Source organism: Mobula hypostoma, chromosome 3, assembly GCF_963921235.1.
Source record: "Mobula hypostoma chromosome 3, sMobHyp1.1, whole genome shotgun sequence".
Taxonomy (NCBI): Eukaryota; Metazoa; Chordata; class Chondrichthyes; order Myliobatiformes; family Myliobatidae; genus Mobula; species Mobula hypostoma.
Genome location: NC_086099.1, coordinates 34,703,130 through 34,715,905, shown reverse-complemented (window position 1 = coordinate 34,715,905; position 12,776 = coordinate 34,703,130). Strand labels below are relative to the sequence as shown.

At 39.7% G+C, this 12,776-nt stretch overlaps 1 protein-coding gene across 3 annotated transcripts in view; it reads right to left on the bottom strand.

Annotated features, from left to right (window-relative positions):
* The window catches only part of epg5 (ectopic P-granules autophagy protein 5 homolog (C. elegans)), a 126,983-nt gene that overhangs the window by 41,425 nt on the left and 72,782 nt on the right, over nucleotides 1–12,776 (bottom strand). For all 3 annotated transcript variants that reach the window (XM_063042872.1, XM_063042873.1, XM_063042874.1), the window contains 5 exons: nucleotides 11,658–11,800; nucleotides 7,779–7,935; nucleotides 4,439–4,633; nucleotides 2,638–2,851; nucleotides 1,282–1,418 (listed from right to left, as the gene is read on the bottom strand). In XM_063042872.1, coding sequence (XP_062898942.1) covers nucleotides 1,282–1,418; nucleotides 2,638–2,851; nucleotides 4,439–4,633; nucleotides 7,779–7,935; nucleotides 11,658–11,800 — 846 coding nt within the window. The remainder of the gene's footprint in view (nucleotides 1–1,281; nucleotides 1,419–2,637; nucleotides 2,852–4,438; nucleotides 4,634–7,778; nucleotides 7,936–11,657; nucleotides 11,801–12,776) is intronic.

The following is a 12,776-nucleotide window of genomic DNA, read 5'->3' as shown; positions in this document are numbered from 1 at the left end:
TAGGGTGTGGGAGTGAGAAGACAACTTCGTAAATATGAGCCTGGAATTGAGATTCCTTTCTCACACTTAATATGCTACAAATCAATCTGATTTTGGCAGGCAAACCCCTAATTTCTCACCAATTTTTGCATTTCTTCAACTTACTTTCAGACTCTTATTCCAGACTTCAGCCCCATATCCAGATGATTCAGTCTATGTTCAAATCTGTACATGCGTACTAATACTACTGCTTGGGAGTACATGTAAAACTGTGTGGAAATTGAGCCATGGCAAACTATTTTCCCATCCCTGATAATGTACTGGACACTCAAACTCACAGGTTTGTTATTTTACTGTCATTAATTTCATGTAATAAAGAATAGCAGACATTGATTTTGTTTTCACCATTTATATTTCCTATAGAGTGGTCTTTTTTTAAAAAAACAAGGTCTTTTATGGCCCTAATTCCGCCCCCCACCAGTGATCACATTCTTACCCCACCCATACCTGAATATCCTAAACTTGGCACCTACCCTCAAGATTGTCTCTTGCCCATTTCAAAAAACTCCTAAATTCACTTCACGAGGTGCTCGACCCTTTAAAAGCGGGAGAAAATGGAGTGAAGAGCAACATTTCTTGTCATGCTTACTCCTCCTTGCACAACAGAACATTTGTACTGAGGGTCTTGCATCTTATCTTGACAACATTTTATTGTATGCAAAATAGTGATGCAGTACAAGTGGGGCAAGGGAAAAAGACAGAAATGAGAAAGTAGTTAGGGCTTGATTGACAAATGAAAGAAACTCAAGAGCTAAACACAATATATTTAGCTAAGAAAAAGAAATTCAAATGAAAAATGTGCAAGGTAAATGGGAGAGAATTATGTTGATTTTGGAATAAAATTTAGATAGATAGATACTTTATTGATCCCAAAGGAAATTCCAGTGCCACAGTAGCATTACAAGTGCACAGATATATAAATATCAGAAGAGAAGTAAGAAAAAATAAAAAAAAAAGTTACCTCAAACAGTCTAACAGGAGGGGATCATCACTTCCCTGGCTATAGGTTGACTCATTAAAGAGCCTAATGGCCGAGGGTAAGAATGGCCTCATTTTGCGCTCTTAGGAGCAGCACAGTTGTCCTAGTCTATTACTAACACTCCTCCTCTGTTCAGAGGAGGTGGCATGCTGAGGGTGAGAAATATTGTCCAGAATTGCCAGGATTTTCCACAGAATTTAATACAGAAGCCCCAGAAACAAATGATTAGACACAAATTATTTCCTGTGCAGATCATGCATTACCTGCTGAAATGACAGAGTGATCTTTTGACTATCTACAGATCTCATTATTCTGGGCTCACGTTCAACCTCAGAGGTACAACTTAAGGTTTTCAAAGTATTCTTCCAACAATCTGGATTCAACTTTTGTTCTGCAGAACCTTATTTAAAAAAACAAGAGTGAACATAATATTTTTTGCAAGATCTCTTCCAATTTATAAATACAAAAAAAAAATTAGATGATGAAAATCTGAAAAAAAGATTGCTGAAAATACTCAGCAGGGCAAGTAGCCTCTGTAAAGGGAGAAGCCAAAATAACATCAATTATCAATATTTTCAACTTTTTTGTAATTTTAGCTTACCATTACTACACTTTAATTACCCTTTTTACATCCATCACATACTATCACTGATGCAAAAAGCAAATGTGGGCTAGAAGACCAAATTGAAACTACAACCTCAAATTTCATCTCTAATTAGTTTTCACTAATACCAGATGTTAACTTTATTATATGTTTATAGTTCATCTTGAAAGAAATTGGTCCAAAAAAGAGCAACTGTTCTGTGTAATTGGATGGTTGTTACAGAGGTTTCCTTCAGAAATCTGAAGGAGGAGAGAAAAGATAAGAAACAGTTAGGATGTAGCTTTTGAATGTAGCATGTTCATGAGTGGTCATGACTATTTAAAACTTTGACAGGACTCAGGCAATACAATACCATGGATAACCATCAGAACAAAAATATTTAAGAGAAATCAGTAATATATGTACAATATTCTATAATTTTCTGGAGCAATGGGTTGAATCTCACTGGCTCTGGATGATGTCTGAACTAGTAACTATCAGCATTCAGACATCTGAACTGATGTCTGAATGCTTAAACACAGCCTTAAACATAAACCCTGTATGTAAAACAGAATTAGTGGCCGAGTGTAGAATTGTGCTCCAGCATTAGATTTGGTGGCACCAATCGCGAGGCCATAGCAACAATCTCTCAGGCATACCATCGGTCAGAGTTAGTACAGGCTCAGTGGAAGTTCCAAGTCTGAGAATTGAATGGCATAGGGCAGAGTCATTTTCATTTCATTATTTTTCCTTTCATTTAAGATTTTAGTTATCTTTACTTTTTTTTTTAACATGTTTTCAAGTGAAATCAGTCCTCTGTGTCTAGCTTTGTTTATAAGGCCTAGAAAAAACTTTCATTGAGGTGGACCTACTGCAACAATATCCAGCTCATCTGGGCAGCAAAAACTTGGTGTACAAATAATTCAGTTGACAAATATATCTTATGTTTAAGTAGTAAACAAGATAAGCAAACATCAATCATTCAAATTGCACATTAAAACATTGATTACAATTTCAATGTATATGAACATCTTACTTTGCATCAGAAGTCTGAGAAAGTCACTGTAATGATCCGGGAATTGATACTGCAAAACGTACATCCAGTGTTTACACAGAACATTAAAAGCCATTTGAATTTCTTCCTCTGGTTGAAGGCCACACATTGTAAGGCCTAAATGGATCAATTCTAATAACTGAGTCCGTTTAGACATAGCTGGCTTAGTGGAATTCAACCACAACATAATGTCAAACTGCAAAATAAAAATGAAAAGCAACATTCATCTGGAACAATCTTGTAGATTCCTCATTCTTTACTGTCATAACCCACAAGTGGTTGCATATGACAACCATTCCAGTCAATATTTATGGGCAAAACATGAATTAGGTATACAGTTAGCATTGCACATCATGGGAAAATCAACACTTCCAAACTCTTCATGTTCAGAAATAACGACTTGTATACAACCTTCATTCTTGTGGGTCAAAATCCAATAACTTCATCGTGACATCTTTGTGTGAGTAGCAGCATGACAAGGACTGCAGATGTTTAATGAGAGGGATAGAAATTTGGGATTTTGCAACATAGACCAGATGAGAACAATTACTTTTCCCATCAAAAAAGCAAAAACAAATTATAAACACAAGTAGTTCTGCAAATGCTGGAAATCCCGAGTAATACACAGATTCTATCAGGACTGGAAAGGAAGGGGGAAGAAGACAAAATAAGAAGGGGGGAAGGAAGTAGTATAAGCTAGAAGGTGATATGTGAAGCCAGGTGAGGGGGAAGTTAGGACGGTGGGGGAGGAGGAATGAAGTGAGAAGCCAGGAAGGTGATAGGTGGGAAAGGTAGAGGGCTGAAGAAGGCGGCATTCAAAACAAATTGCAACTGGCAAGAGAACTAAGTGTTATTTAAACAGAGAAAACTACCACATGAAGGAATTTGGGAGCTCTTTATGTAAAAAGCTAGCACATAAGTTCGTAGGCATTGGGGAAAGCTACCAGAATGTTGGCCTTGATTTGCAGGGGGTTGGAGCATAAACATATACATATCTTCTTACAAAAGTAAAATAGCACAAACAAAACCACATCAGTAGAATGATTGCAGGTATGGTGGAAATAGTTATACATGTTTGAACTCTCATTGGAGGTAAGAAGAATAGGAGGCAATCTTATTGAAAGATATACCATTATTACAGGGATAGGTAGGGTAAAGGAACTGTATTTCTTCCCTCATGGGAGAATCCAGAACTATAGTGTATAGTCTCAGAAAAAAAAGATGCTCAGTTTAGACTGACACAAAGTTGGAAGATCCAAAGAGAGTCTCTTTAAGACTGAAATGCTAGATTTCTAATCATAAGGAATGTTGGGCAGCATCTGTGGAAAGAGAAACAAGTTTACTGTCCGAGACAGTTTCCAACTGCTGAAAAATTAACTGTTTCTCTTTTTACATCTTCTGCTTCTCTTCCTGAATTGTTTCCAGCATTTTCTGTTTTTATTTCAGATTTTCAGCTTATGCAATGTTTTTGAATTTTCATTTGATGAACATAGAATGGCGTTGTAGGTTCGAGGGGCAGGAGAAACCTCCTCCTGTTTCAATCTCTTTTGCTCTTATTGTTCTAATCAAATCCATCCATCTCTGCAGTATGTATCATCAAGAAGGGGTACCTCAGCAACCTCTTGCAGTTACATTGACAGCACTCACCTTTTCTCTGATTTCTATGATTGAGGTGATTTGAGTTTCTTAATCTCAATACAAATATGGATTCAATGACAAGCCAGATTATAGCTGAATTATTAATAAGAATAACTTTACTGTAGCAAAAACAGAAAATAAATACCTTTGTTAATAACATAAAGATGACATCACCATTGTCAGTGTGGAGGAACTTTACAACTTTGCTGTAAAGATTGACAAATTCATCTGGTGAGATATTTGGTGTGAAGTACGGTGACAAAAGATTGCAGAGTCTTCTATTCCCAAGAACTTTTTCCAATATAGTTTTGCTTTCTGTTTTAGCACAGCCAAGAAAAACCTAAATCATGGAGAAAATATTCAATATTAGAGTTAATTTTTAACTGTTCAAAAGTCTGCTATTTTATTGCTTTAATGTAATGGAGAAAAATGCATTATAATAATTGAAAGGTTCTTATTTTATTTTTATTTATTTAGAGATACAGCATGGAATAGACCCTTCCAGCCCTTTGAGTGGTACTGCCCAGCAAACCCAGCCAACCCCAATTTAATGGCTACCATATCGTGGGGCAATTTACAATGACCTACTTTGGACTGTGGGAGAAAATGGGAGGACCAGAGGAAAACTCATGCGTTCCATGGGGAGAAGGTACAGGCTACTTAGAAAGGAAGCCAGGATTAAGCTCTGAACTCTGACACCCTGAGCTGTAAAAGTGTCATACTAACTTTGATGATATTCTTACAGCATGGCCAACAGCTGGAGTTCAGAGTTCAAACCTACAGTCATGATTTCACTGATTTTAACTATGTTGAATATTCACTTCCTTGGCCAGTGTTTTGCTCATGTTTTGCAAAGCCCACTTTCTAAACACAGCAGCTGCCACTTGTAAGATCAGACAGTTGTAAGTAAACTTGCAACTAATATGTCTTTGTTTAGTTTCTGGTTGAAAACAGCAGTCTTCAGTTCTTAAAATGTAAATTGAAAGCAGGAATCAGCTTGAAGTTAGAAACATAACTTTGTAAATAAATGCTGTTTATAGCTCAGACTTGCTGGCTCATATCACGAGGCTAACTGCTCGGAGAGTTGCAGTATAAGACAATGGGTTATTTAATTTGGCTTCAAAACGGACAAGCTGACTAAGCTGCTTAGTTCAAGGAAGCTTGAGACTAGATGGAAAATATAAATTAGCATATCAATAACTGAACTATTAATGTTGGGAGTTTTATGCACTCAAGGAAGTTAGCTTTTTAGCATTAGTTGAGAACTGTGTCCAAAGCTCTCCACTTTTTTTTGGATTCCAGATCTAACCAGTTCTCTACCACCACTCTGTTCCGTCTAGCGGAATTAGTCCTTACTCTTAATAATTTCTCCTTCAGCTCCTCGCACTTCCTCCAAACTAAAGGTTTAGCCATGGGCACCCGTATAGGTCCTAGCTAGGCCTGCCTTTTTGTTGGCTTTGTGGAACAATCTATGTTCCAAACCTATTCTGGTATCTGTCCCCCACTTTTCCTTCGCTACGTCGATAACTGTATTGGCACTGCTTCCTGCATGCATGCTGAGCTTGTTGACTTCATTAACTTTGCCTCCAACTTTCACCCTGCCCTCAAGTTTACCTGGTCCATTACTGACACCTCCCTCCCCTTTCGAGATCTTTCTGTCTCTATCTCTGGAGACAGCTTATCTACTGATGTCTACTATAAGCCTACGGACTCTCACAGCTATCTGGACTATTCCTCTTCTCACCCTGTCTCTTGCAAAAATGCCATCCCCTTCTCGCAATTCCTCCGTCTCCGCCGCATCTGCTCTCAGGATGAGGCCTTTCATTCTAGGATGAGGGAGATGTCCTCCTTTTTTAAAGAAAGGGGCTTCCCTTCCACCACCATCAATTCTGCTATCTAACGCATCTCCCCCATTTCATACACATCTGCTCTCAGTCCATCCTCCCGCCACCCCACTAGGAATAGGGTTCCCCTTGTCCTCACCTATCACCCCACCAGCCACTGGGTCCGACATATAATTCTCCGTAACTTCTGCCACCTCCAACGGGATCCCACCACGAAGCACATCTTTCCCTCCCCCCCTCTGCTTTCCACAGGGATCGCTCCCTACGCGACTCCCTTGTCCATTCATCCCCCCCATCCCTCCCCACCAATCTGGCACTTATCCTTGTAAGCGGAACAAGTGCTACACATGCCCTTACACTTCCTCCCTCACTACCATTCAGGGCCCCAGACAGTCCTTCCAGGTGAGGCGACACTTCACCTGTGAGTCGGCTGGGGTGATATACTGTGTCTAGTGCTCCCGATGTGGCCTTCTATATATTGGCGAGACCTGACACAAACTGGGAGATCGTTTCGCTGAACACCTACTCTCTATCCACCAGAGAAAGCAGGATCTTCCAGTGGCCACACATTTTAATTCCACATCCCATTCTCATTCTGATATGTCTATCCACGGTCTCCTCTACTGTCAAGATGAAGCCACACTCAGGTTGGAGGAACAATACCTTATATTCTGTCTGGGTAGCCTCTCCAACCTGATGGCATGAACATTGACTTCTCAAACTTCCGCTAATGCCCCACCTCCCCCTTGTACCCTATCCGTTATTTATTGATATACACACATTCTTTTTCTCTCTCTCCTTTTTCTCCCTCTGTCCCCCTCACTATACCCCTTGCCCATCCTCTGGGTTCCCCCCCCACTTGTCTTTCTCCCTGGACCTCCTGTCCCATGATCCTCTCATATCCCCTTTGCCAATCACCTGTCCAGCTCTTGGCTCCATCCCTTCCCCTCCTGTCTTCTCCTATCATTTTGGATCTCCCCCTCCCCCTCTCAAATCTCTTACTAGCTCTTCCTTCAGTTAGTCCTGACGAAGGGTCTCGGCCCAAAACATCAACTGTACCTCTTCCTATAGATGCTGCCTGGCCTGCTGTGTTCACCAGCAACTTTTATGTATGTTGCTTGAAATTCCAGCATTTGCAGATTTCCTCGTGACTGTGTCTTCAAAATGCTTTTAGGTATTTATGTAAAAAGGGTATCAGAAGAAATATACGCGTGTGAAGTCAGCCAAGCGGCAAAGAAGGGTAAAAAAGAAGGGTGCTGAAAATGAAATAAATCAACCATGCCCAGTCTATAAGAATTCTTTGAACTACAATGTGAAGACAGAGAAAGGGAACAGAATATTAAACAAAACATGCTAAAAAAAAAACTCATCAGTCCAGGCAACATCTGTGGAAAAAGAAATAATTGACTTTTTAAGCCTAGGACTTTATCAGAACTGAGAAAGTGTCCAAGATGTGATACATTGACTGATGCTGCCTGACCTGTTGAGATTTCCAACATTTTCTGTTTATATTTCAGATTTTCTCCCTCTGCAGTGTTTTTATTGATTTTCAAACAACACCAAATTGATACCCAAACATAGTTACATTTTGTATTTTCTTGTTTTTGATACATGTAGTATCTAAAGAAAGGATCATCACACCTGCCCAAGGATTTCAATGCATGATGTAAAGAACTGTCTTGTTGGTGGGTGCCGCTGAGTTTCATCACAGACAAAAGAGACAATCTCATAGAACAAGGCAATGCCCACTTTCTGATAACTTTCTGTATGATGGAGCTTGAAGGCATTCACCAAGGCCCTGGAAATAATGACAAGTAAAAGTAATGACACTCCAAAGCAATAAATGTTTATTAAAATCCATAAAACGGAACTGATGATGAAAATTTAAAAAACGCTAAATGCTGTTCCTACTGATTGGTTAATTGTTAATGAAAGGAGATACTTGCATGAACATCATTTGAAAAATGAAATAAAAAGATTAAAGGTAAGAATGAGTCACAGAGAAAGAATAGTAGAAACTGAGCTAAAATTTGAAGAGCTGGTACTGATATGTGTTTGAAGTCAAATGGGTTCCTTGCTTACAGAGATTTCTATGATTCTGTGTTTGTTCAGAAGTTCCATTTTTCAGATATAGACTGCAGACCTTTTAGTCACATCGCTTAATTATATTTGACCATGAAACTGAATAAATCATCAATGGCAGAGCAATTTCTATTCTGGCATTATTCAGCAATATACAAACGTTTGCACATTGCAAAATTCAATGGAATTTATAATGGTATCAGCAAGGACAGAACTCATGCAGAGCTCCAGATACAGTCTGTCTAATACCAAAACTCAGAAGAGAAGACCATAAGACAAAGGAGCAGAAGTTGACCATTCGGCCCATCGAGTCTGCTCCGCCATTTTATCATGAGCTGATCCATTCTCCCATTTAGTCCCACTCCTCTGTCTTCTCACCATAACCTTTGATGCCCTGGCTACTCAGATACCTATCAATCTCTGCCTTAAATACACCCAATGACTTGGCCCCCACTGCCGCCCGGGGCAACAAATTCCACAGATTCACCACCCTCTGGCTAAAAAAATTTCTTCGCATCTCTGTTCTGAATGGGCGCCCTTCAATCCTTAAGTCATGCCCTTTCGTACTAGACTCCCCCACCATAGGAAACAACTTTGCCACATCCATTCTGTCCATGCCTTTCAACATTCAAAATGTTTCTATGAGGTCCCCCCTCATTCTTCTAAACTCCAAGGAATGCAGTCCAAGAGTGGACAAACATTCCTCATATGTTAACCCCCCCCTCATTCCTGGAATCATTCTAGTGAATCTTCTCTGAACCCTCTCCAACGTCAGCACATCCTTTCTTAAATAAGGAGCCCAAAACTGCACACAGTACTCCAAGTGAGGTCTTACCAGTGCCTTATACAGCCCCAACATCACATCCCTGCTCCTATACTCTATTCCTCTAGAAAGGAATGCCAACATTGCATTTGCCTTCTTCACCACCGACTCAACCTGGAGGTTAACCTTAAGTGTATCCTGCACGAGGACTCCCAAGTCCCGTTGCATCTCAGAACTTTGAATTTTCTCCCCATTTAAATAGTCTGCCCATTTATTTCTTCCACCGAAGTGCATGACCATACACTTTCCAACATTGTATTTCATTTACCACTTCTTTGCCCATTCTCCCAATCTATCCAAGTCTCTCTGTAGACTCTGTTTCCTCAGCACTACTGGCCCCTCCACCTGTCTTCGTATCGTCAGCAAACTTAGCCACAAAGCCATCTATTCCATAATCCAAACTGTTGATGTAGAACGTGAAAAGAAGCGGCCCCAACACGGACCCCTGTGGAACACCACTGGTAACCGGCAGCCAACCAGAATAGGATCCCTTTATTCCTACTCTCTGTTTCCTGCCAATCAGCCAATGCTCTATCCACGTATGTAACTTTCCCGTAATTCCATGGGCTCTTATCTTGTTCAGTAGCCTCATGTGTGGCACCTTGTCAAAGGCCTTCTGAAAATCCAAATATACAACATCCACTGCATCTCCCTTGTCTAGCCTACTTGTAATTTCCTCAAAAAGATTGTAATAGGTTTGTCAGGCAGGATTTTCCTTTAAGGAATCCATGCTGAGTTCTGCCTATCTTGTCATATGCCTCCAGGTACTCTGTAACCTCATCCTTGACAAGCATCTCCAACCAACTTCCCAACCACCGATGTCAAGCTAACAGGTCTATAATTTCCTTTTTGCTTCCTTGGCCCCTTCTCAAATAGCGGAGTGACATTTGCAATCTTCCAGTCCTCTGGAACCATGCCAGAATCTATTGACTTTTGAAAGATCATTGCTGATGCCTCCGCAATCTCCACAGCTACTTCTTCAGAACACGAGGGTGCATTTCATCTGGTCCGGGAGATTTATCTACCTTTAGACTATTCAGCTTCCTGAGTACTTTCTCTGTCGTAATTGTGACTATGTACACTTCTCTTCCCTGACACCCTTGAGTGTCCGATATACTGCTGATGTCTTCCTCAGTGAAGACTGATGCAAAACACTCGTTCAGTTCCTCCGCAATCTCCTTATCTCCCACTACAATTTCTCCAGCATCATTTTCTATCGGTCCTATATCTACTCTCACCTGTCTTTTACTCTTTATATACTTGAAAAAGCTTTTAGTATCCTCTTTGATATTATTTGCTAGCTTCCTTTCATAGTTCATCTTTTCCCTCTCAATTACCTTCTTAGTTTCCTTTTGTAAGCTTTTAAAAACTTCCCAATCCTCTGTCTTCCCACTAATTTTTGCTTCCTTGTAAGCCCTCTCCTTTGCTTTAACTTTGGCTTTGACTTCTCTTGTCAGCAATGGTTGCATCCTTTTTCCATTCAAAAATTTCTTCTTTTTTGGAATGTATCTGTCTTGCACCTTCCTCACTTCTCGCATAAACTCCAGCCACTGCTGCTCTGCCATCCTTCCCGCCAGTGTCTCTTTCCAGTCAACTTTGGCCAGTTCCTCTCTCATGCCACTGTAATTTCCTTTACTCCACTGAAATACCGACACGTCAGAAAAGAGAGTGCAGACGCTGGAATCTATAGCATCTCATTTATTACATTAAAACTTTCCTGTTTTATACTCTATACCTCTTGTAAAAAAGGCCAGCATTCTATTATCCTTTCTAATTCCTTGCTGAAACCAGTAAGCTAATTTTTGCGTTTATTTGTGCAACTGATACAAAAATTGGTGTTTTACTAGTAGCGAGTAGGGTACAGAACAGTAAATTGTGTAGAATACTTGTAAACTGAATTTAATCCTGCTAGAGTGGGAGGTGGACACACGATAGGTAGGATGTGTGTGTGCTAGAGTGCAGAGAGGCTTTACCAGGTCGTTCCCTGGGATGGAACTTTTCAGTAATGAGGAAAAACTGGAGAGATGGGCTTGTTTTCTTGCAGTGGAAGAAGTTGGGGTGGAATTGACAGAGGTATATAAGATTATGAGGGGACAATGTGGATAATAAAAGAAACTTTTCCCAATAACAAGGAAGTCTAAAACTAGATGGCATAGTTTTTAGATGAGGAGAGAGAGGGTTGGGGAGAATCAGAGGATTTTTTAAAACCCAAAGGATGGTTACGTTCTGAAACACACAACATGTGAAGGTGGCAGAGGCAGGTACTCTTGCATTTGTGAAGTATCTTACTGATAATTCAAGGATGATAGAGATGCTGACCACTTACAGCCATACATTCAAATACTTACTGTGATACAAAACTGTGGAGGTTTGATCACTGAGAGCATTTAAAGAGAAGGTAGCTACCCTTTTGAAAAATTTAAGAAATTAAGGGCTATGGGAACTAGAACAGAAGTAGAAATGACTAATAATTACCATATTGAACAACAGATTAATTTTAAACAAGTACAGAAATCATTAAATGAAAAAAAAAATTGTTGCAAGTGTACAAAAACACACCTTTGTGAAGCAAACAAAAATCATTATACACTTTTACTTCTGGAAACACTACTTACGTTATGAAGTTTTCCACATGTACAGCAGCTTCTGCGATATTTTGAGGAGGAGGTTGGGCAACATAGTTTTGCAATTGGCTAATGTCTTTGATCAAAGCTTCAAGCTGTTGGTTCACAGCATTATCCTTGTACAATTTCTTACACTAAAATATGAACAGAAATTAAATGATCAATTTTATTTTTCAAGATAGTTTGCCTAAAATCTTGCATTAATTAATTTTTACATATCAGTAGAATTAGGTAATTAGGTGTAAATATTGCCATTAATATACTATTATACTAATCATAAAGAATTCACAGCAGTGAACTCAGTCCAGTTGGCTCAAGTGATCTATAGCATGTCTGTGTTCATGCCTCTTGTAAGCTACCACTAATTTAATTCATGTAATCCTGTGGTTTTACCTTTCTATTCCTTTCAGTCTCATTTGCTTGCCTTACTGATTATAGAATTTATTATGCAAATGATTGTTGGTAACAAAAGTTAATTCTCTAATAGTCAGTCACTGCATCTTTACTGCGTTCATTAATAAATTATATTTTATTTTAAGCTTTAAGTTCCTTGGGGTCAATATCACAAATGACCTGACTTAGTCCAACCAAGCAGAGTCCCCTGCCAAGATGGCCGACCAGCGCCTTTACTTCCTGAGAAAACTAAAGAAATTTGGCCTGTCCCCTAAAACCCTCACTAATTTTTATAGCTGCACCATCAAAAGCATTATTCTAGGGTGCATCACAACCTGGTATGGAAGTTGTCCTGTCCAAGACTGGAAGAAGCTGCAGAAGATCGTGAACACAGCCCAGCACATCACACAAACCAATCTTCCGTCCTTAGACTCACTTTACACCGCATGCTGTCGGAGCAGTGCTGTTAGGATAATCAAGGACACGACCCACCCAGGCAACACACTTTTCGTCCCTCTTCCCTCCGGGAGAAGGCTCAGGAGCTTGAAGACACGTACGGCCAGATTTGGGAATAGCTTCTTTCCAACTGTGATAAGACTGCTGAACAGATCCTGACCCGGATCTGGGCCATACCCTCTAAATATCCGGACCTGCATCTTGTTTTTTCTTGCACTACCTTACTTTCCATTTTTCTATTTTCTATTTATGATTTATAAT